Source organism: Odocoileus virginianus, chromosome 3 (assembly GCF_023699985.2).
Source record: "Odocoileus virginianus isolate 20LAN1187 ecotype Illinois chromosome 3, Ovbor_1.2, whole genome shotgun sequence".
Lineage (NCBI taxonomy): Eukaryota > Metazoa > Chordata > Mammalia > Artiodactyla > Cervidae > Odocoileus > Odocoileus virginianus.
In genome coordinates, this window is record NC_069676.1 from 14,740,645 (window position 1) to 14,763,810 (window position 23,166).

At 49.1% G+C, this 23,166-nt stretch overlaps 1 protein-coding gene across 3 annotated transcripts in view; it reads right to left on the bottom strand.

Annotated features, from left to right (window-relative positions):
• FBN3 (fibrillin 3) overlaps positions 1–23,166 on the bottom strand; it is a 69,148-nt gene that overhangs the window by 16,936 nt on the left and 29,046 nt on the right. For all 3 annotated transcript variants that reach the window (XM_070464803.1, XM_070464802.1, XM_070464804.1), the window contains 18 exons: positions 21,864–21,986; positions 21,559–21,681; positions 20,998–21,123; positions 20,750–20,872; positions 19,781–19,903; positions 19,312–19,473; positions 18,286–18,354; positions 17,259–17,384; positions 12,617–12,742; positions 12,086–12,235; positions 8,832–8,903; positions 5,171–5,296; positions 4,771–4,896; positions 4,200–4,325; positions 3,737–3,853; positions 2,334–2,462; positions 1,568–1,687; positions 349–474 (listed from right to left, as the gene is read on the bottom strand). In XM_070464803.1, coding sequence (XP_070320904.1) covers positions 349–474; positions 1,568–1,687; positions 2,334–2,462; positions 3,737–3,853; positions 4,200–4,325; positions 4,771–4,896; positions 5,171–5,296; positions 8,832–8,903; positions 12,086–12,235; positions 12,617–12,742; positions 17,259–17,384; positions 18,286–18,354; positions 19,312–19,473; positions 19,781–19,903; positions 20,750–20,872; positions 20,998–21,123; positions 21,559–21,681; positions 21,864–21,986 — 2,193 coding nt within the window. The remainder of the gene's footprint in view (positions 1–348; positions 475–1,567; positions 1,688–2,333; positions 2,463–3,736; positions 3,854–4,199; positions 4,326–4,770; positions 4,897–5,170; positions 5,297–8,831; positions 8,904–12,085; positions 12,236–12,616; positions 12,743–17,258; positions 17,385–18,285; positions 18,355–19,311; positions 19,474–19,780; positions 19,904–20,749; positions 20,873–20,997; positions 21,124–21,558; positions 21,682–21,863; positions 21,987–23,166) is intronic.

Below are 23,166 nucleotides of genomic sequence, written 5' to 3' on the forward strand. Positions count from 1 at the left end.
GAATCCCCTTCTTGGAGAGGCAAAGCAACTCATTCCAAAGAGCCAGAGGACCCCAGACTTCAGACCCCAAATTCTCATTAGTGACGCCCATTCCCTAGCCTGAGCCTTCACTGACATGATACGGCTCTACAGACAGACGGAGGGGTTTGGCTCACCACTGGCTCCCAGAATGACAAATACTGGGTGAGTTGCCCTAACCCAGGAGAGAAGAGACAGCTTCACACCGGACAAGGCTCTTGGAGACCCACACAAGAAACTGCAAGTCCCCTCTCTGGGTGATGTAGCTCTTCCCCCGCCTCACCTCCCACCTCTTCCCTCATCCTGGGTACTCCCTGGCTCCAGACTCACCAAAGCAACGGTGCCCGTTGTCAGACAGGACAAAGTCAGGTGGGCAGAGGCAATCAAAGCTTCCGGCGCTGTTGGTACAGGAGCCAAAAAGGCACAGGTTGGGCTCTTCGGAGCACTCGTCGATGTCTGGAGGGGCAGGGACGTGAAGTGAGGGGGGATGCAGCAGGCCCTCCACTGGTGGGGCAGCATCAGCTGCTGGGAGGGGCAGATGGGGTGGGAGCCCAGCTCGGGAGGATCCAGGGACTGTTGCGGGGCGGGGTCCCCAGGGCTCAGGATGAGCCAGAGCACCAGGCAGGCAGTGTGTGTGTGTGTGTGTGTGTGTGTGTGTGTCTTTCATAGAAGGTGTCTCCAGGGTGGAGGTCATGGTCAGGAAAAGTTCATCATTAGAGACTAAATTTGTACAGAGCTAACCAAGACTGGTCCCCTGGAGAAGGGAATGGTAACCTACTGCAGTATTCTTGCCTGGGAAATCCCATGGACAAGGGAGCTACAGTTCATGGGTTCACAATGAGTCAGACATGCCTGAGTGACTAACCCACCACCAACCAAGACTGGGTAACACTAGCCTACGGTGGATGGAGTTAGCTCACATTATACTAGACTAGTCCATCTGCTCAGGCCAGACTGGCCCAGGTTAGCCCAGGTCACACAAGCCTAATCCAAGTGAATGAATGGTGGTCAGGCCAGACTGCTCCAGATTAGCATGGAATATACAAGTCACCCAGGTGTGGAATAATACTGGAGCTCAGGTCAGACCAGTCCTCGACCACCAGTCATCGACTGAGGAGTTCCACATTTGGGCCAGTGAGACCCACACCCATGCCCACTTCATGGGATTCATGAGGAAGCCAGGGGGCCACAGAGAGAGAGCGCCCTGAGCCGAGAGAGCATCTTAATAGCAATAAAAGTGTATGGAGCTGCACTGAGCACTGTGCTAAGGGCATCTTGTGTGTGTGAGTGATTCGGTTTTATTTTTTAATTTTTGGCCGCACCACAGGCATGTGGGATCCTAGCTCCCTGACCAGGGTTCGAACTCACGTCCCCCGAGTTGGAAGCGAGGAGTCTATACCACTGGACTACAAAGGAAGTCCCCTAAATGCATCTTTTCACTCACCACCAGTCCAGCTGGCATTCCCATTTTACAGATGGAGGAACAGAGGCCCAGAGGTGCCCCCCCACCCCCCGGCCCCAGAGCTGGGAGGTGAGGCCAGATACTCACCAACACAATGGTCGCTCTGCACCTGGAAGCCGGGGGGACAAATGCAGCGGAAGGAGCCCTCGAGGTTCTGGCAAGTGCCTGGCAGGCAGGTTCCTGGAAGGCTGAGACACTCGTTGGTGTCTGTGGAGAGGAGGAGAGGTCTCAGTACTAGCTGGGGATCAGGGACTCACCTGGGGCTGAGACCAGCACCTATGGTCACAGCATAATGGCCAAGGGCCCCCAGACAATCCCTCCTGGATCCAGAGGAAGGGCTGAGCCTTGGGAAAACAGAGACATCTGGAGAAGAGTATTCTGGGTCCTGGTGAGGGTTATAAGTGGAGCCGGTGTTGTCCAGGGGAAGGGGGAGTGAAGTTCCTAATCTCAAGCCACTTGCAGACCCCTTTCATGCTTTCCATGTCATCCACGCAGCTCCCCTATTCTATACATCATAAAACTTGGATTTTCAAGACAGCCATTCTCTAAACCACAAATCTGGTGAAAATGTGGATGTGATGTGCTGGTTCTCTCTTTTTATACCTTAAAATAAATGTATGGTTATGAAAGGGAGTCATGCCCCTTCAAAAGTACCAACTGCAGGTCAGCTTGGAGCAGGGGCTGGCTGAGATGGCTTCCAGCACCATGGTGAAGGAATGGCAACCCATTCCAATATTCTTGCCTGGAAAATTCCGTGGACAGAGGAGCCTAGAGGGCTACCGTCTATGGGGCCGCAAAGAGTCAGACATGACTGAGTGGCTAACACACACACACACACCATGGTGAGACTCACCTATGCAGTTCTTCCCATCACTTGTGAGCTCAAAGCCATCCTTGCAGAGGCAGTGGAAGGAGCCAGCCGTGTTGAGGCACTGGCCAAATCGGCACACCTGCCCCACCATGGCGGTGCACTCATCCATGTCTGCAGAGGGAAGATGGGCCAGCAGCATTACCCACAGAGCCTAAGGCTCCGAGCCTCCCTTGCACTTCTATTCAAAAAATTGACTTGATGGCTGTGACTTCAATTTATTGAGCACTTACATACCAGTTGTATATTAACTCTCCAACTATCCTATGAAGCAGACACTAGTATTTTCTAATATGAGCATTGTAATGCTATGAATTTGCCTATAGGTCCTGCCTTAGCTGCATCCAACAAATTTTATGTTGTATTTTATTTTCACTTAATTCAAAATGTTTTCTAATTTTTCTTATGATTTCTTCTTTTATCTATGGCTTCTTTAGGAGTACATTGCTTAATTTCCAAATATTTAAGGATTTTCTGGAGATCTTTTTGTGACTGATTACTACAATAGTTTAATTCCCTTACATTCTGAGAACCTACCTTGTGTAACCTCAATTTTTTTAAAAAAAAACTGTTTTATGGCCCAGAATATGATCTTTCCTGGTGAATGTTCATGTACACCTAAGAATAATGTATATTATGGAATGTTCCATAAATATCATTTGGGTCTAGGTGGTTCATAGTACTGTTGAGGTTTTTTATATTCTTACTCATCTTCTACTTTTCCCTCTATTACTGAGGGAGGAGAGTTGAGGTCTCTAACCATAACTGTGAGTTTGTCTATTTCATTTTTAGTTCTGTCAATTTTTACTTCCTACCTCTTGAAGCTCATTATTAGCTGCATAAGCATTTATGATTGTTATGTCTTCTGAGAGAACTGACTCCTTACAATACATACACTGACTCTATTTCTGGTAATATTCTTTGTCCAGAAGTCAATTTGCTCTGATATTAAGATAGGTAGGTACTACTATTTCTATTAATCTCCTTTTTACAGAGGAGGAAAGTAAAGTGCAGAGAGGTTAAGTGACTTGCCTAGGGTCACACAGCTGGCAGATGGCAAAGCTGGGATTTGAACTCATACCACTTGAACTTGTAATCTACACTTTCAACCACTGTACTAAATTACCAGCGTCTTGCCTTCACTGTTCACCTTCCTCTCTGTATTGGCCATCTCCTTCTTATCAACCTGAGTGTAAGCTCTAGGAAGGGACCCCTGGCACCTGACAACTGCAGGGGTTTGGAGAACTTGTGGTTAACTACTTTTCAATCTCCTGAGGTCATTTTACTGGAGGCATCCCCAGGTTGAGATCCTTTATTTCAGAGAGGTGGTGCCTCTTAAGCCAAGGATCAGCTTTTCACTGGGGGTGCACTGAGGCTGAGCAGCTTACCCACGCAATCTCCGTTGTGTGTTGCCACAAAACCGGGGAAGCAGAGGCAGTTGTAGGAGCCGACAATGTTCTTGCAGGTCCCATTTCCACATGGCTGCCGGTCACACTCGTCGACATCTGCCAGAGCAAAGCCCCCGACCTCTGGCCAGCTCACCCAGGGCAACAGGCAGCTTGGGGACTGAGGGCCTGACTGGACCCAGCCCCCATCTCCGATACCCAGCCCTGCCCACATGGATGGGAAATATATCCCTGGTACTATTTACTATCCCCATTTTACAGATGAGAAAACTAAGGTGCAGGGAGATGAGTAAGTTATTCAGCCCAGGTGTCAGGGGCCAGGACTCAAACTTGTGAGTCAGTGAACCAGGATGAGCAGAAGCACCAGCCCCACCCCAGGGGAGGTGTAGACCCATGACCTCCTCATGGCCTGGCCATTGAGGCGGGAGCAGGCGGGCACTCTTACCCATGCACAGGGTCTGGTCTGCTGAAGCCCGGAAGCCACGGTGACACAGACACATGTAGCTGTCCACTGTGTCCATGCAGTCGCCGTGGCTACAGGCATTCGGGATCTCTCGACACTCGTTCCGTCCTGAGGAAGGGCAGGCAGCACAGTGTCCCCAGGGCTCCCACCCACAGCATGTCCTGAGCCGTTTCATGCAGCAGTTGGGGAGCCCGACCCTTCCAAGAAGTTTCCCCTGTGAGCTGTTGCCCCAGGGGAGACACTTCACCTCCCATTTCATCCTCTCGACTCCCCCGTTAACAGATGCCCTCGGCACCCCCACCCCAAAGTACAGCCAAGGTGGCAACTTCAGTGATTAGGACTGTGCGCTTCCACTGCAGGGGGCACGGGTTTGATCGCTGGTCCGAGAACTAAAGTCCCTAATGTAAAGTGACATGGCCAAAAAAAAAAAAAAAAGAAAAAACTACAGCGAAAGAGCAAAGTCTGGACAGGCCCGTGCCCTACCCAAGTCCCAGCAGGAGGCAGAGTCTGGCTTTGTCCTACTCCCTCACCTCCCGACTATGTCCCCACTTACCCACACAAGCCCCGCCTGGCGACAGCTTGTACCCTTGGGCACACTTGCAGCGGTAGCTGCCAGCGATGTTGATGCAGTCGGCATTCTGCTGGCAGGGGTTCTCCCCGCTGGTGCACTCATCCACGTCTGGGGAGTACAGCCAGCCAGGTGGGGGGAGTGAAAGGAAATCTTTCCTGCAGAATCAGACCCTAAATCCAGCCCCCTCCCCCTGGTTTTTCCAGAAGCAGCTAGAACCACATGGAGGGGGATGACGTGGGATGGAGCCCCTCAGAAAGGCGTTAGCCCCATAGGCAGAGGGGGGAACTGAGATTTGTGGAATTTAAATGACTTGCCCGGAGAGCACAGGGTGGGAGAAGGACCAGGATCCCACCCAGGGGTGGGGGTAGGGGGGCGGCGGCACCTTCGCAGACCAGCAGCAGGCTGTTGTAGCTGAAGCCCGCAGGGCACTCGCAGCGGAAGCTCCCGATCTGGTTGATGCAGATGCCGCTGGCACAGATGGCGGGGATCTCCCCGCACTCGTCGATGTCTGGGGAGGTCACCAGCTGTCAGGGCAGCCCAGCCCCTGGCATCATCTGGGGACCCTGACCTAAGAGATCGTGCCACCGGGGAGAACTTGTGTGTCCACAAGTCAGCCTTCAATTGGAAATTTCTGCCATGGCTAACCTAGAACTGCTGACAGCGGAAAGAAATCAGGATGTGAGAGGGAAGGCAGAAGGGGAGAGGGCATCTTTCTCAACAAAAATGCACATTGGCTGTGACCCAGCACATTTGTGTGTGTGTGTGTGTGTGTGTGTGTGTGTGTGTGTGTGTGTGTGCAAGCCTGCTATTATGGGGTCTCTGGAATGAAGCAGCCCCATGTGTCAGCAGGAAGTTGCATGAGAGGACCTGCGATGATGTTTAGCAAGAAACCAGAAACATCAAAGGAGGAATGGATGACAAAATGTGGTCTCTCCCACTGCAGGGGGCACAGGTTCGATCCCTGGTCAGGGAAGAGCCTGCATGCCACATGGTCAAAAAAACCCATCTATTTATGTGGCTATCTATTTTACCACCACAATATTGTAAGGTAATTATCCTCTAATTTAAAAAAAAGATAAAAAATGTCTTTTCATAGAAGAGAATACCATTCAGCCTGAAAAAGGGGTGAAGCACTGACACTCTCTATAATGTGGCTGAACCTTGAAAACATGAAGCTTAATGAGAGAAGCCAGTCCCAAGAGAACAAACACGGTATGATACCATTTATATGAAATGTCCAGAACAGACACATCCAAAGAGACAGAAAGCAGACTAGTGGTTGCCAGGGGGCTGGGGGAACAGAGAATGAGGAATGATTGTTTATAGGGATGGAGTTTCTTTTTATGTGATGGAATGCTCTAAACTTGAAGTGATGGAGCACAACTCTGTGAATATATGAAAACCCACTGAATTGTGCATTTTTTCTTTTTTCCTTTGACCACACCTCATGGCATGTGGAATTTCCTAGACTAGGGATCAAACCCATGCCCCCTACAGTGAAAGGACAGAACCTTAACCCCTAGACCACCAAGGGAGCCCCTGAACTGTGCACTTTTGATGGGTGAAGTGTGTGGTGTGTGAATTATATCTCAGGAGAGCTATTGTTTTATTTATATGAGATCCTGGAATCTGCCTAAGTGTCCATCCACGGGGAACTGACTTATGACCTGGGATGTGACCACACTTGGAATACTACAAAGCAGGACATAGAAGGAAGCAGTGCTGTGTGTAGAAGCACTGGCCGGTTCTTCACGACTCTTTTCTGGGGGAAAAAAGCAAGTTTTTTTTTTTTTTTTTTTTATTGTCCTACAGACAATACGTGGGAAAGCATAGGCTTTATGTCCAACTCCCAGAAAACAACGCCATACATTTTCAATGGGGGGAACTTCAATATGTGTTTAAATGCATGAAGAAGGCACTAGAAAGAAGTACCCCAGGCATAAAGCATGAGTTATATCTCAATAAAGCCGTTGTTTATAAAGAACCTGGAATCAGCCTAAGTGTTCACCCATGGGGGACTGATTTACAACCTTGGACCCTTGGGAGAGGGGGAAGGATCCTGAGATTTGAAGGGGTGGCTGGAGGGGAATCAGATCTCATCTGCTGTGTTCCAATTGTTGAAAGTAAGGAGAGTGACTTCCCTGGTGGTCCAGGGGCTAAGACTCCAAGCTTCCAATGCAGGGGCCAGGGTTCCATCCCTAGTCAGGGAATGGATCTCACACGCTACAACAAAGATCGAAGATCCTGCATGCCACAACTAAGACCCAAGACAGCTAAATTAATTACTTAATTTTTTAAAAAAAGAAACAAGAAGACTACATCCATGGGATGAAGACAACTGAAAATAGGTTTATCAATTAAATACCGCACAGCTGAAATTTGGCATTCAAGTACAAGATCTCATTTAACTTACGTTGTACAAGACCTCATTTAACTCTGATCCATGCTGCAACATGGGTAATTCTTGGGGACATTATGCTGAGTGAAATAAGCCAGATATATAATAAAAGGACTCTTGAGAGTCCTGTGGATTGCAAGGAGATCAAATCAGTCAATCCTGAAGGAAGTTCAGTTCAGTTCAGTAGCTGAGTTGTGTCCGACTCTTTGTGACCCCATGGACTGCAGCATGCCAGGCTTCCCTGTCCATCACCAACTCCTGGAGCTTACTCAAACTCATGTCCATTGAGTCAGTAATGCCATCCAACCAGCTCATCATCTGTCATCCCTTTCCCCTCCCGCCTTCAATCTTTCCCAGCATCAGGGTCTTTTCCAATGAGTCAGTTCTTTGAATCAGGTGGCCAAAGTATTGGAGTTTCAGCTTCAGCATCAGTCCTTCCAATGAATATTCAGGACTGATCTTCATGGCAAATAGATGGGAAAACAAGGGAAACAGTGACAGACTTTATTTTCTTGGGCTCCAAAATCACTGCAGATGGTGACTGCAGCCATGTAATTAAGACGCTTGCTCCTTGGAAGAAGAGCTATGCGACAGCATATTAAAAAGCAGAGACGTTACTTTGCCAACAAAGGTCCATCTAGTCAAAGCAACGGTTTTTCCAGTAGTCATGTACGGATGTGAGAGTTGGACTATAAAGAAAACTGAGCGCCGAAGAATTGATGCTTTTGAACTGTGGTGTTGGAGAAGACTCTTGAGAGTCTCTTGGACTGCAAGGAGATCCAACCAGTCCATCCTAAAGGAAATCCTGAAGGGAATCAACCCTGAATATTCAATGGAAGGGCTAATGCTGAAGACAGAGCTGCAAAACTTTGGCTACCTGATGCAAAGAGCCGATTCATTGGAAAATACTCTGATGCTGGGAAAGATTGAAGGCAGGAGGAGATAGGGGCAACAGAAGATGAGGTGGTTGGATGGTATCACCAACTCAATGGACATGAGTTTGAGTAAACTCCAGGAGATAGCGGAGGACAGGGAAGTCTGGCGTGCTGCAGTCCATGGGGTCGCAAAGAGTCGGACACAACTTAGCGACTGAACAACAACAGCAAACAGAAAGGACAAGTAATGTCTGATTCTGTTTCTGTGAGATAAAATTTACGGAGACCACAGTTCTCCTTAAATTGTGGACCTCTACCACAGTTCAAAGGTAGAAGGGGGGGTTCCCAGGAGCTGGGGGAAGGAGTGGGGAGTCAGTGTTTCATGGGAACAGACTTTCAGTAGGTGAAGATGACAAAGTTCTGGAGATGGATGATGGGGATGGTTGCACAATGGTGTGAATGTATTTAATGTTATGGATTGGACATTTAAAAATGGTAAAAATGGCCAATTTTCTGTTATGGGTATTTTAGCAGAATTTTTAAAAATGAGGAACAATTTGCTAAAAATGCTCTCTGCTTAAAGGAAAAAAGGAGCAGGATTGAGGGGCAGGATTCCTGGCCCAGGGAGACGGAAGAGCGAGGGTGTGGGGTAGAGGAGGATGGAGGGAAAGAGTTGGGGAGGGGAAAAGAGGGGGCAGGGCTCGGGGCACAGAGTGACCAGGGGCTCCAGGCAGTGGCGGGGGGGAGAAGGGGGCATGGAGGTCACTCACCAAGGGGCTTCCCTGTGTGGATGTCGATGACGAACCCAGGAACCTGGTTTCCACACAGGATCTGGTAATCCACTGTGCAACGGAAAACAGGGGAGTGGGGGCTGGGGCTGCAGCCGCGCCAGGAGGACCCCTCCTCTTGTCTCTGATCACCTGGTCTACCCCTGCAGCCCCGTGCTCACCTGGCCTCTGATAACTTCCTCCACCCTGACCAGCGCCGGGAAGGTTACAGGCCCCTGTGCTGTGTGATCTTCCAACACACAGGCACATCTCTTCTCTCTGTAAGTGCCACCAGCCACGCCCCACCATCCTCACCATAAAATGCAGACTCTACAGTCTGGACCTCCAGACCTTCCTCTCTTCCCCAGCCCCACCTTTCTGCCAACAGGAACGCCTGCCCTCCTGTTACCCTGATTTCATTACACATCTGGATATTCCTGCTCTGTTACGCTACCACAACTTTGCACATACTGTTCCCTTTACTGTTCCCTAGCACAGTCTGCTTTAGCCTTGAGGACTCAGGGCAGCTCATCACTCTGGCCATGGACAGAGGATGATACTATCCTTTGGCTCCCTTGGGCAATTTGTTGTTGTTGTTGTTGAGTCACTAAGTCATGTCCAACTCTTTGCATTCTCCTGAACTGCAGTCCACCAGGCTCCTCTGTCCATGGGGTTTCCCAGGCGAGAATACTGGACTGGGTTGCCATTTCCTCCTCCATGGGATCTTCCCAATCTAGGGATTGAACCTGTGTCTCCTGCATTGGCAGGCGGATTCTTTACCACTGAGCCAGCTGGGAAGTCCCCTGGGCAATTCACACTCTAATTATATCCCACTGCTGACACCAAGATTCTGCTTACCTGACCTCAGTCCCCAGAAGGGTGGGTGTCCCTGGACCCACCTGACAGACATCATCAGGCATTAGGTTGGTGCTCCCTTTCCCCAGGTCCCTGCCTTGCCCCTCACTCACTCTTCTGCCTGCATCATAATGAGAACATGATGGCCACTGAGCCTAGTATGAACTTCTGCCTCATCAATATTCGACCTGCAGCTCAGATTCAGGTGCACACAATTCAGGCAGGTACCCAAGTCCCAGAACATAATCTGTGAGTGACATTTGATCTATCTTGATGATCTCATGACCAGACTTGGCCATCTGCAGTTTCCTCCCAGACTGCACAGTTTGGGTCTATCATATTCTTATTTTCTAGAACACAGAACAGGGTCTGGCACCCAGAGATACCCAATAATGACCCCTCCCCACTCCATTGTGCTGGGTTGAACAATGACCCTCCCACCCCCAAAGTTCCTGTCTACCCAGACTTTCTGGGACCTTTTTTGGAAATAGGATCTTTGCAGATTTAATCAAGTTGAGGTGATCCTAGATCAGGGTAGCCCTAATGCAATGACTGGGCTTCCCTGGTGGCTCAGATGGTAAGGAATCTGCCTGCAATGCAGGAGATGTGGTTTCAATCCCTGGGTCAGGAAGACCCCCTGGAGAAGGGAGTGGCTGCCCATCCCAGTGTTCTTGACTGGAGAATCCCATGGACAGAGGAGCCTGGCAGGCTACGGTCCATGGGGTCTCAAACAGTCAGACACAACTGAGTGATGAGGCACACACACACACAGTGCAATGACTGTGTCCATATAAGAAAAGGAGAGATGGGTGGAGACACGAGCAGAGGTCATGTGAGCTGAAGGCAGAGACAGGGATGATGCAGGCACAAGCCAAGCAACACCACCAGAGGGTGGACCACCAGAGGTGGACAAGGCAAGAAAGAATTCTGCCCTCGAGCCTCTGGAGGAAGAATAACCCTGCTCACACCTTCACTTCTGACTTCTAGCCTCCATGACTGTGAGAAAATACATTTCTGTTTGTTTGGTTGGCTGGTTTTGGCCACAATGGGCAGGATGTGGGATCTTAGTTTCCTGATAGGGCTCGAACCCACTACTCCTGCATTAGGAGCATGGAGTTTTAACCACTAGACTGCCAGGGAAGTCCCCCATATTTCTTTTTTTAAAGCCATCAAGTCTGTGGTATTTGTTGCCACAACCCTAGGGAACTCATTGTCTCAGTTCAGGCTTCTATAAGGAAATACCGTAGACAGGGTAGCTTCAATAACAAACATTTACTTCTCATAATTCTGCAGGCTGCAAAGTTGAAGATCAAGGCACCAGCAGATCTGGTGTCTGGTGAGAAGTCTTCCTGTCTGTCTTCCTGCTGTGTCTTCACATGGCAAACACAGAGCAACTCTTTTGTCTCTTCTTATAAGGGCACTAATCCCATTTAGAGGGCTCCATCCACATGACCTAATTAACTCCCAAAGGCGCCACCTCCAAACACTATTATTACACTGGGGGTTAGGGCTTCAACATATGAAATTTGGGATGAGGAACACAAGCGTTCATTCCATAGCACTAATACGCTTGTCAAACCAGTCAATCCTAAAGGAAATCAACCCTGAATATTCATTGGGATGACTGATGCTGAAGCTCCAATACTTTGGCCACCTGATGTGAAGAGCCAACTCACTGGAAAAGACCCTGATGCTGGGAAAGATTGAGGTCAAGAGGAGAAGGGGGCGACAGAGGATGAGATGGTTGGATGGAGTCACTGACTCAATGGACGACTTTGGGCAAACTCTGGGAGATAGTGGAGGACAGGGGAGGCTGGCACGCTGCAGTTTATGGAGTAGCAAAGAGTCAGACGTGATTGAGAGACTGAACGATACACCTGTAATCTTCGGCTGCCCCTTCTGGTCACCACTCCATTTCTGTAGCTCTTTCTGATGCCCAGCTGGCTGATAGATTTTTCTAATAGAGCTCATTCCCACTGCTTTTAGGGTTTTTCTCCTGCTGTCCCCTGCCTGGAACACCCTTCTTCAATGCAATTGACATTTCTGTAATCCTTTCCAGAGCTTCTATGAGCTCGCTACCTTCCCAGCTCATGGGGCCCTGATGTCTCTGACCACTTCTGTTTTTCGCTCTTGGCCCCATGCATTCACTGATATCCTCCCACCCCCAGATAATCTGTGAGTCTTCAAGGTCCTTTAACCCAGATGAAAGCCTTGCTGAATTCCACAAGTCTGTGAAATAAGGATATATTGATTTTCCCCATACATTGATTGGGATGGAATTTCAACTCTTTGGCTCTAATCAAAACAACAGACTCATCCAGGAGTCCTAAGTGCAGCAGGCTGCCTTAAACACAGCACTGAAAAGGGCCAGACTGGAAAGAAGGCAGGGGAGGGGCACTCACGACTGGCAGGGGTCGGGCAGGCCTCACAGGGTCTATTCCAGGCCTGGCCGATATTGTAGGAACAGCAGCACATCTTCCGGGTCACGTTAAAGGCCAGTTCATTCCGACACGTACTGTTGTAATGCCGGAAGCAGATGCTCTTCCTCATGTCTGTAGTTGGGTTGGGGAGAAGGATGTAGGTAAGAGACACCAGAGGAAGACAGCCAGAGAGGCAGAAGTCCATTCACAAATCCATTTGAAACTACTGGCTTGACTTCTCTGAGGCAACACACAGGAGAGTGCCATTCACACGTTAACCTTTCTTGGGCAGTGCACAACCTGGACAACCATTCATGGCAGCCCTGGGCCCCTGAGCCCTGCAGCCTTGTTCACTGCTGCATAGTAGCATTTCAAATACACTCAGCCTTCATCTCTCCTCCAACAAACATGCCTCTCCACACTCTTTCAAGGATTGGAGACTTCCAGAAGCCCCTCCCATAGGCTAGTGCTTTTTTCACAACCACTGGTCTCTCTCATCATCACACTTCATACCCATGCAGTTATTGCCACCGTTGACTTGCAGGTATTCCATAGGGCAGACACAAGTGTAGTTCCCCAGAGTGTTGTAGCAGGTACCAGGGCCACAGATGCCTGAGTGTGCAGAGCATTCGTCGATGTCTGCAAGGGAGGGAGGAATTGTCTGTATCCAGGAATCATCTGGATAACTCCCCGCCCCAGGTCTGCCAGAAACACTTTACTACATGCTTGAGTCTAGTTTCAAGATTAGCTTCAAATGCAGATACCTTAGTGCTGTGGAAAGACACGGCATGGTGTTAGGTGGGGAAAACAGTTTACTATGATCTCTACTCTATTAAGAAAAAATATGACCTGAGCTTACAAATATTATCACCAAGAGTGGGGCAATCCCATGCTTCCCAGTGTGATGCAATAGGAAGCAAGAGTCCTTCAGATAAAATGTTCTTGAAAGAAAAAAGTTGATTCTCAATCAGATCAACCCCCTAGTCCAGAGGCAGCAAACTTTTTCTGCAAAGCAAATTGCTGCTTAGTCGCTTAGTTGTGTCTGATCCTTTTGTGACCCCATGGAATGTAGCCCACCAGGCTCCTCTTTCCATGGGATTCTCCAGGCAAGAATACTGGAGTGTGTTGCCTTTCCTTCTCCAGGGGATCTTCTCAACCCAGGGATCAAACCCATATCTCTTCTGTCTCCTGCACTGCAGGCAGATTCTTTACTCCTAAGCCACCAGGGCTTTTTTTTCCTGTATTTTCAGGCAACAATGGTCTCTGATGAGCTTTTCACACTGCCGTGGGAGCGTGTAGGCAGCCATAGGCAATGAGTCATAGACAATGAGTAAACAAATTAGCTTGCCATGCTCTAATAAAACTTGATTTATGGCCACCGAAATGTGAGTTTCATGTCATTTTCATGTGGCTCAAAATATTATTCTTCTTCTGATTTTTTTCCAAAAATTTTTAAAAGTTTAAAAAGCATTCTTAATGGGCTACACAAAAACAAGTGGTGATTTATTTCACTAGGAGTGACATTTCTAAAAATGGCAGAGTAGGGAATGTTGGAGTTCTATTCCTCCACAAAAAACAACTACGGAGTTGGGCAAAAACTGACAAAATTAACTTTTGAGGAAATCTGGGACCCAGTCAAAAACTTAAAAAACCAGGGAACTTGACATATAGGATATACTAAAGAATCCACAGAATGAAAACTATTAGAACTATAAATGAGGTCAGCACAATTGCAGAATACAAGATCAACAAAACATTGACAAATTTCAGTTGTATTTCTGCACACTATCAAAAAGTAATTAAAAGTGAAATTAAGGAAATAATTCCACTTAGCATCCAAAAGATAAAATACTTAAGAATAAGTGCAGCCCAAGAAGTGAAAGACTTGTACACAGAAAACTATAAGATGTTCCTAAGAAAAATTAATAAGACCTAAATAAATGAAAAGATAGCCTATGGAGATGAATTAAAAGACTCATTATTGTTAAAATGGCAATAGTCCCCAAAGTGATTTATAGATTCAATGCAATTCCCATCAAAATCCCAGTGACTTCTCTTCTTTGGGCAGAAATGGAAAAGCTGACCCTAAAGCTCATATGGAATTGTAGGAGACCCCAAATAGCCAAAAAATCTTGAGAAAAGAAAAAAAAAGTTGGAGGAGTCAGACTTCCCCATTTCTAAACCTACTTACAATGCTGAAGTAATCAAAAGAGTGTGGTACTGGTATAAGGATAGACATATAAATCATTGGAATAGAATTTAGAGTACAGAAATAAACCCAGACATCTACAGTCAATTGATTTTCAACAATACTATTCAATGGAAAAAAAAGATACTTTTCAACAAATGGTGCTGGGATGATTAGATATCCACATGCAAAAGAATGAAGTTGGATCCTACCTTGCACCATATCCAAAAAATTAACTCAAAATACATAGAAGACCTAAATAGGGGAGCTAACACGTAAAATCCTTGAAAGAAAACACAGAGGTAAATCTTAAAGACCTTGTATTTAGCAATAAATTCTTAGATATGACACCAAAAGCACAAACCAAAAAGGAAACAAAAAAATCCCAGATACGCTGGATTTCATCAAAATTCAAACCTATTGTGCATCAATGACACTATCAAGAAAGTAAAAGACAACCCACAGAATGGGAGAAACTCTTTGCAAATCACTTAGGTGATGGGAGTCTTGTCTAGCATATACAAAGAACTCTTACAACTCAACAACAAAAAGACAAACAACCCAATTCTTAAATGGGCAAAAGACCTGAAAGGACATTTTTTCCAAAGAAGATAAATGGCCAATAAGCACATGAAAAGGTACTCAACCTCATTAGGCATTAGGGAAACACAAACCACAACCATGAGAAACCACCTCACACTCACTAGGATAATATTACTTTAAATGATGGAAAATAGCAAGTGTTGATAACAAATGTGGAGAAACTGGAACCCTTGTATGTTGCTGGTGAAAATGCAAAATGGTGCAGCTGCTGTGGAAAACAGTTTGGCAGTTCCTCAAAAAAGTCAAACACAGAATCGCCATGTGACTTAGTGATTCTAGGAGTTAGATAAAATTTTCGACAAGGACTGGTTATAGAATTTGCCCAGTGCACATGAAAACCCTTGAAGAATTTCAAGATGGCAACAGCAGAGCATTAAACTAAGTGGAGAAGGCTGGGGGCTTCAGAGTAGTGGGCCCTTGAGCCTGAAAGCTGGAAAGTACTGCCAGACTGCAGCCCTCAAGGGCACGGACTGACCCTGCAAGGCTCCACAGCCAAGGTCAACATCCAGGTTGAAATCTTCCTGCCCTGTGACAGTCAATAACTGCAGCACACTGCCATATTTGAGGAGAAGGCAATGGCACCCCACTCCAGTACTCTTGCCTGGAAAATCCCATGGACGGAGGAGCCTGGTAGGCTGCAGTCCATGGGGTCGAGAAGAGTCAGACACGACTGAACAACTCCACTTTCACTTGTTCACTTTCACGCATTGGAGAAGGAAATGGCAACCCACTCCAGTGTTCTTGCCTGGAGCATCCCAGGGACAGGGGAGCCTGATGGGCTGCCGTCTATGGGGTCGCACAGAGCCGGACACAACTGAAGTGACTTAGCAGCAGTAGCAGCAGCCGTATTTGATGACAGAAGTTTTCCCTTTTCCTTTTGATAGTCTATGGGATAGGGGAAGCAGGGAGGCATGAAATATTTTTCAAGCATTTTGGGTTCTGATTCTGGTTTCCAGCTCCCACCTACACGTACACAGAGGCTTTCGAGCTTAGATCTCTCCCAGCCTTTACCATTTCCTTGAGTCTCTAAAGCATGAGAAAACTCTTAAGCATCCCTCGGGCAGCAAGGAGACCAAACCAGTCAATCCTAAAGGAAATCAACCCTGAATATTCATTAGAAGGACTGATGCTGAAGTTAAAGCTCCAATACTTTGGCCACATGATGCAAAGAACTGACTCACTGCAAAAGACCCTGATGCTGGGAAAGACTGAGGGCAGGAGGAGAAGGGGGCAACAGAGGAAGAGATGGATGGATGGCATCATTGACTCAATGGACATGAGTTTGAGCAAACTCTGGGAGATAGTGAAGGACAGGGGGAGCCTGGTGTGCTGCAGTCCACGGGGTTGCAAAGAGCTGGGCATGACAGAGCGACTGAACAACAGCTAAAGGGTGCTGCTCAGAGTGGACAATCCGTTGTCCTTGCCTTCTGATGCTGGTGTCTGGTTGCATGCAGGTGCTCAGTTAATATTGTTGAAAAGAAAAAAAGGAATGGGTTGGTGGACAGATGGATGGATGAAGGAAGGAAGAATTTGATACACTGTATCAAAACAGCTCAGGCTCAAGGATCAGAATGGCTGGGCTGGGACCCAGTTTCTATCACTTACTATCTGGTATTGTGGCTCAGACAGTAAAGAATCCACCTACAATGCAGGAGACTGGGTTTGATCCCTGGGTCAGGAAGATCCCCTGGAGAAGGGAATAGTAACCCACTCCAGTATTCTTGCCTGGAGAATCCCAGGAACAGGGGAGCCTGGGTGAGCTATAGTTGCTGAGTTGGACATGACTGAATGACTAACACTTTCACTTTCACCACTCAAGTGACTTAATGAACTCCCTAAGTTTCTGAATCTGAAAAATGGGGTCATAATAGGAACATCTCCCCCATGAGGCTGTTTTGGTAAATGAATGAATGGCAAATGCTCAGCTCCGTGGTGACACACAATTGTAGACACCAGTTAACTGTCGGTTGTTGCTAAGATGCAAGAGAGGACCGTTAGAGACAAGTGAAGGGGATGCTTAAAGGAAAGGTGTGACTGCTCTTTTGGTGTCTTTTTTCTTCCCCTCTTAGCTCTGGGCCTTGGTCAGCTTTTGCCCAGAGGAAGGGCATGGCTGCTGTGATAAAGCCAGATCATTTCTGAGTGGGAAGGAGGCTGGAGGTCAGGCAACAGGGAGATGGGGAAGAAGCAGTGGAGCAGAGGGTAGATTGGGGCATTCCAAGGAAGCCTTCACAGCCCTTCCAGTGGGCCCTGGGCAGCAAGGCAAGTGAGCAGACTTCTGGAGTGGGGCATGTGAGCCCCCCAGGCCCTGAAGAGGAGGTGAGGCTGGGCAGAAATGCAGGCAGGGAGGAGAGGGCTCAAGCTCACCCTCACAGATGCGGGTATCTTCATTGAGGTGGTAGCCGGGTGGGCACTCGCACTGGAAGCTACCGAAGGTGTTGACACAGTTACCCCCCTGGCACAGCCCTGGCAGCTCCTGGCATTCGTCAATGTCTGTCAGGAAGTGAGGAAGCTGTGCTTGGAAGCTACACCCAAGCGGAGTACTTGGGGGACACCCATGCCTTCCCCTGGGCCCTCCTGCTTCTTTAAGGACACCCAAGGGCTGTTGGATATTTAGAGGGTGTACCCAGACTCTCCTGGGTCAATGTCACCCTGAATTCATCCTCTTTCCCTTCATTGGATAGTCCATCCTCTCATCCATCCATCTATCCATCACAAAGCTCCCTCTTGATGGAATTCTCCAATCTCATTATCCACTTTGGATAGAATAGATGGATGAATGGGTGGGTAAGTGGGTGGATAGAGATGAAAAGTAGTGGATAAGTAAATAAACAACAATGTCAATGGACAAGAACAAGAGTGTGAATGAATAGGTGGGTGAGTAGGTGGATGAATAAATGAAAGGAGGAATGAGTAGATGGATGGATGGATGTGTGGATGGATGGATATGGGAGGATAGATGTATAAATGGGTAGATAAGTGGATATGAAAAGCAGAGAATGGGTCTAATAAGTAAATGGGTCAATGGATGAAAAGAAGAATGACTGGCTGGATGGGTGGGTGGGTAGGTAAGTAGATGATGAATGGATGGATTGTAGATGAGTGGATGGATAAACGTACTTATATGTATGTATATATGGATGAATGGATGGAAGGAAGGAAAGAAGAAAGGGTGGATGGATGGATGGGGAAGAATATATGGATGAGTAAATGGGGGATGGATGGATGAGTAGATGGGGATTGGATAGAAGGATGAATCAACAAACCAACAGGTAGAAGAGCTGAGAGGACCTGCCCCCCACCCCAAAGTTGCCCACCTCTGCTCCTTGGTGATGGGAGATGAGAGGAAGGTCAATCAGTGGGTACCTGGATGGATAGTCTACCAGGAACTCACCTTCCAGGATGACAGTGATGGAATTAGGCCGGAAGCCCTCACCCCCTGGGCACAAGGTTCTGTACTCAGCTGCAAGGGAAAGAAACTCTTGTGAGGGGCCATGGGGTGAGGCATTTGGGCAAAGCTCAGGGGAAGCACGGGAGGGGAGGTCCCCTAAAAAGGGGTCAAGGATGGGCCTGGCATCCTGTTACCATAGAAACTACATCCCTTTACCTCCTCAGCCTCTGGGACCTAGAAACATTGGTACAATCATGGAGGATCCGGTGTCTGTGTGTGTGTGTGTGTAAACACTTGTTCACATTCAACATGTGAGCAGATGGATCTTGTGGTGGTAGTTGGGGATAGGGAGGAAGGATTCTTGTGATCCAAAACCAGACTCTAATGTGACCACAAGTTTCCCCCAGGAAAGGAAGATCCTGCATGTACATTCACACACACACATATGCCCCGAAATAGGTAGACACATGCCTCCCTGCTCCACACCTGAGGACTTTGCACATACTGTTCCCACTGCACCACACACCCTTCCCTCTACGCTGCCTGGAAAACTCCTACTCATTCTTCAAAACCTCATTCAAGTCCCTCTCCTGGGAAGCCTTCTCTTACCCCCTTCCCCTCCATGGCTTCCTCTTTGGCCATCACTATGTCTCAAACAGACTCTTAGAACAGTTCTACTCTCAACAGTCCAGGGACTGCTGGTTTACGGGTGAGGGGCAGCATGCAGTGGCTGTATTTCATCCTTCTCTAGGTTCCCATGCCCTAGGAATTCTCAGCGTTTGTTGACTGACTGAGTGGGCAAGTAAATGTAAACATACAAAGAATTTTCAGGGAGAATGGCAGAGGAGACTTTGGGGAGAGGTCAAGACGACGAACTGCTGAGAATATGCTGTGTGACCCAGGGTGAGTCCTTCTCCCTCACTGGTTCCCAGTGTCTCTCCCTTAGCAGAGATGACCCCCTAAGCCCTGAGGGAGCCTGGACCAGGGCTAGGGCTCTGTCTTCTGCCCCCACTCCACTCAGGGACTCACTGGTGTTGGCCGGTGGGCACAGCTCACAGGGGTTGCCCCAAGCCCGACCCAGGGAGCAACAGCAGGACGCCCGGGTGACGCCAACCCCGATCTCCGCGCTGCAGGAAATGCCACCGTCCCCTCGATCCTGTGTGTCCAGGAAACAGTTCCCAACCCGGGTATCTAAACAGGCAGAAAGGGGTGGTTAGCAAGTGGTGGGGGAGAAATAGGGGGTGTGTGTGTCTGTGTGTGTGTGCACCTCTTTGTATGTGTAACTGCTCTATGTATGTCTGTGTGTGCATATGTCTGTGTGCACGTGTGACTCCGAGCATCTGTCAGTCTAGAGCCCAAAGGTTGTATCTCAAAAGACAGGGATGATTGCTCTGGCCAAGGGCCTGTCTGTCAGGACCAGGTGGATGTGGGTGACACAGCATGACCCCATCCAGCGCATGGACCCAAGAACCCTACCTGTAGCAGAGTGTGTACTTACCCACGCAGCCCACGCCGCTGGGATTCAGCTCAAAATCCTGGGGGCAGTTGCAAAGGTAGCGGCCGGGGGTGTTGACACACAGGCCGTTGATGCAGTTCACAGGATCTGCACACTCATTCACATCTGTGGGGTGGGGGCACCATCAGCAGGGATCCTCCCCTCTCAACTCACTTCCCTCTTGCCTTTTTCCTGGGGAGTCGAATACCCGGCTGCTGGGGGCCGGTCTTAGGGACAAGGCTCCTGGGAAGAAAGCCTGATGGGACAGTACCTGTCCCAGGCAACCCCTGCCATCCCCTGCTCTTTTCTACTTGGCATGGAGGTTTGCCTTTGCCAGCAGAGTCCACGAGCTAACATACAAAAACCGATATTGAGGACATGTTTCAAGCCGGGGCGGGCAGACTACAACTTGTGGGTCAAATCCGGCCCCCTATCTGTTTGTGTAAATAAAATTTTACTGGTACACAAGCACAGCCATTCATTCACTTATCACCTATGTCTGTTTCTAAGCTACAGGGCAAAGACCATATGGCCGGAAACTGAAAATGTTTACTGGCTGGCCCTTCATTGAAAAAGTCTGCTGAGCCCCATTTGGGATAGACAGGTGGGAGGGCCATTTTGATGGTTGTGGCGGAGGGAGCTCGACTTCATTGATTTACAGCGTTCTTTTTTTCTTTTGGTCGCATGGCATGCAGGATGCGAGATCTTAGTTCCCCAACCAGGGATTGAACTTGCGCCCCCTGCAGTGGAAGTGCGGAATCTTAATGACTGGACCGCCAGGGAAATCTCCCTGATTCACTGCATTTATTTGGGGGATGATAAATGATGATGATGATGAAGGTTAATGGGGAGGGGCACTATTGGAGATGGGGTCAGACAAGGACTCCCTCCACTCTGTAGAGGACATGTGAGAAGGGATCTGTGGGAGCTGATGGAACGAGCCTGCCACCCCGAACCCTGTGGACCCCACACCTGTGCAGTTGCCACCACTGCGGTCCAGCTCATAGCCCTCATCGCAGATACAGCGGAACATCCCCGGCAGGTTCTCACAGCTCCCGAACACACAAATGCTCCCGAGGACACACTCATCCACATCTGAGGAGGAGCGGAGCCCAGGTGAGCACAGCCTGGCCAGCATCCCGCTCCTGCTGCCCCCAGTGCGCGCCAGCGACTCCAGGGACCCCCTGCTCTGCCCGCACCCCAGCCTCCCCAGACCTCACCCTGGCAGGCATGCTGGTCCTTGGTGGGGCTGAAGCCCATCTCGCACTCGCAGCGGTACCCGCCGGGGACATTGAGACACTGCCCGTTCTCGCAAAGGGCCACGTTCTCTGCACACTCGTCCCTGTCTAAGGGGACTCAGAGGTGGGGGGCTGGTGGTCAGCAGGTGAGGACCCACATGGTGGGGGCAGGCGGCCCTGATCACTCGAACCCTTCACTGTCACCTGGAGTTCCAGGGAGTTGGCAAGTAGCCTGGGGGGACTCAGACCCCGACTCAGTGGGCAGGTGATTGAGTCAGGGCCAGGAAGAGGACAGGGGACACGGTCGCTCACAATTTGGGGTGGAGGGCCAACAGAAAGCAAGTATTCCTGCTCCCATACCCAGAAAACTCTACGCATTTGGAGTCCAGGGGAGAAGACTGCCCCAAGGGACTCAGGGCCTGGCCTCTGGCCCCAAGGGCTAAAGGTTCATCCTTTCTGGCATCCACAGAGCAGTGAGTGGATCAGTCCTTGGCTGTCCTTTCTGGACCCCTCCAGCCCTCCCATCCCATGCCCCGACCTCACCTTCACAGGAAAAGCCATCCCCAGAGAAGCCCAGGTGGCAGGCACAGCGGTAGGAGCCAGGGGCATTGAGGCAGTCAGCTCTCGGGCTGCACCCATGCTCCTCGGAGGCGCATTCATCCAGGTCTGCAGGAGACGGAACCCAGGGTCCCCCAGGTGTGTGCGTTGGGGGGCTGTGGGGAGGCAGACCCTCCAAATCCCAACCCTGAACGTGCCTGAGCCCAGCCCCCTCTGCCCGGCTGTAGCCTGCCCACTCACCCCACCCACCTCCGCTTCTCTGCCCGGACCTCTGGCCCCCAGACACTTACCACGGCATTCAAAGCCGTCCCCAACCCAGCCTGGCTGGCAGCTGCAGCTGAAACTCCCAGGGGTGTTGAGGCAGGAGGCGTGACTGTCACAGCTGTGTCCCCCAAGCTGACATTCATCTACATCTGAGAGAAGAGGGATCCAGGCATAGGAGGGCAGGACCAGGAGATGGGGTGGAGGACAGAGGACCTCCTAAGAAGCCTGGGCCTAGTAGAAACAGGGCTTCAGGTACAGAGTAGGGAGACTCAGGGCAGGAGCAGGAGAAAAGACCTTCCCTAGGGTAGGACTGGGCCCAGAAATGCCCCCTCACCACTGCAGGAGCTTCCACCCTCACCCAGAGCCCAAAAGGAAAACCCCCAAGCCCAACAGGGCATGACTCCCAGCATGCCCCAGAAATGGTCTGAGATGGCAGCATGAGAGACTCAGGGTAGACAATAAGAGGAACTGTCCTTGGTTAGGATTCCTGGCTTTCACTGAAGGGCTTGGATTCAATCCCTGGTTGGAGAACTAACATGGCACAGCCAAAAAAAAAAAAAAGTCTCTGTCTTAATGAATACACTCTCCCTCTAAAGCAGGATTTCCTTCTAAACCAGTGTGTCTAACCCTCAGCCAATTTTGCATCAGCCTTATCATCTCTGCAATGTTCATAAACCACCTAAGTGAGCTACCATTCCCTGAAAGCTTTTCCTTTGTAAGAAAAAATGTTTTATTTGACTGCACCAGGTTTTAGTTGTGGCATGCGAACTCTTAGTTGCAGCATGTGGGATCTAGTTCCCTGACCAGGGATCGAATCTGTGTCCCCTGCACTGGGAGCCAGGACATAGTCTTAGCCACTAGACCACCAGGGAAACCCTCGCTAAAAGTTTCTTTACGCTGTCTCCCATCTTTACTTACACGAATGTATTTTAGACGAAAAATGTGTAACAACAATCTCTACGAAATCATGGTTTGGATGCTCTGTTTCCTAATGTTTGCTTCTAGTATGCATTGAAATAACTACATAATGATGGCGAACAGAATTGTGTTCTCCGCCCCAAGAAAGCAAGTTTCAATCCTGACTCTCAGAACCTCTGGATGTAGCCTTTTTTGGAAACCAGGTCCTTGTAAATGTAACCAAATTAAAATGAGGTCCTCCTGGATCACAGGGGGTCCTAAATGCAATGACCGGTGATCTCATAAGAAGAGGAAAATTTGGACGCAGAGAGAAGAACACCCCGTGATGACAGACGTGGAGACTGGAGTGATGCGTTCAAGGATCATGGCCACCACCAGAGGTGAGGAGAGAGGAATGGGCCAGTTCTCCCT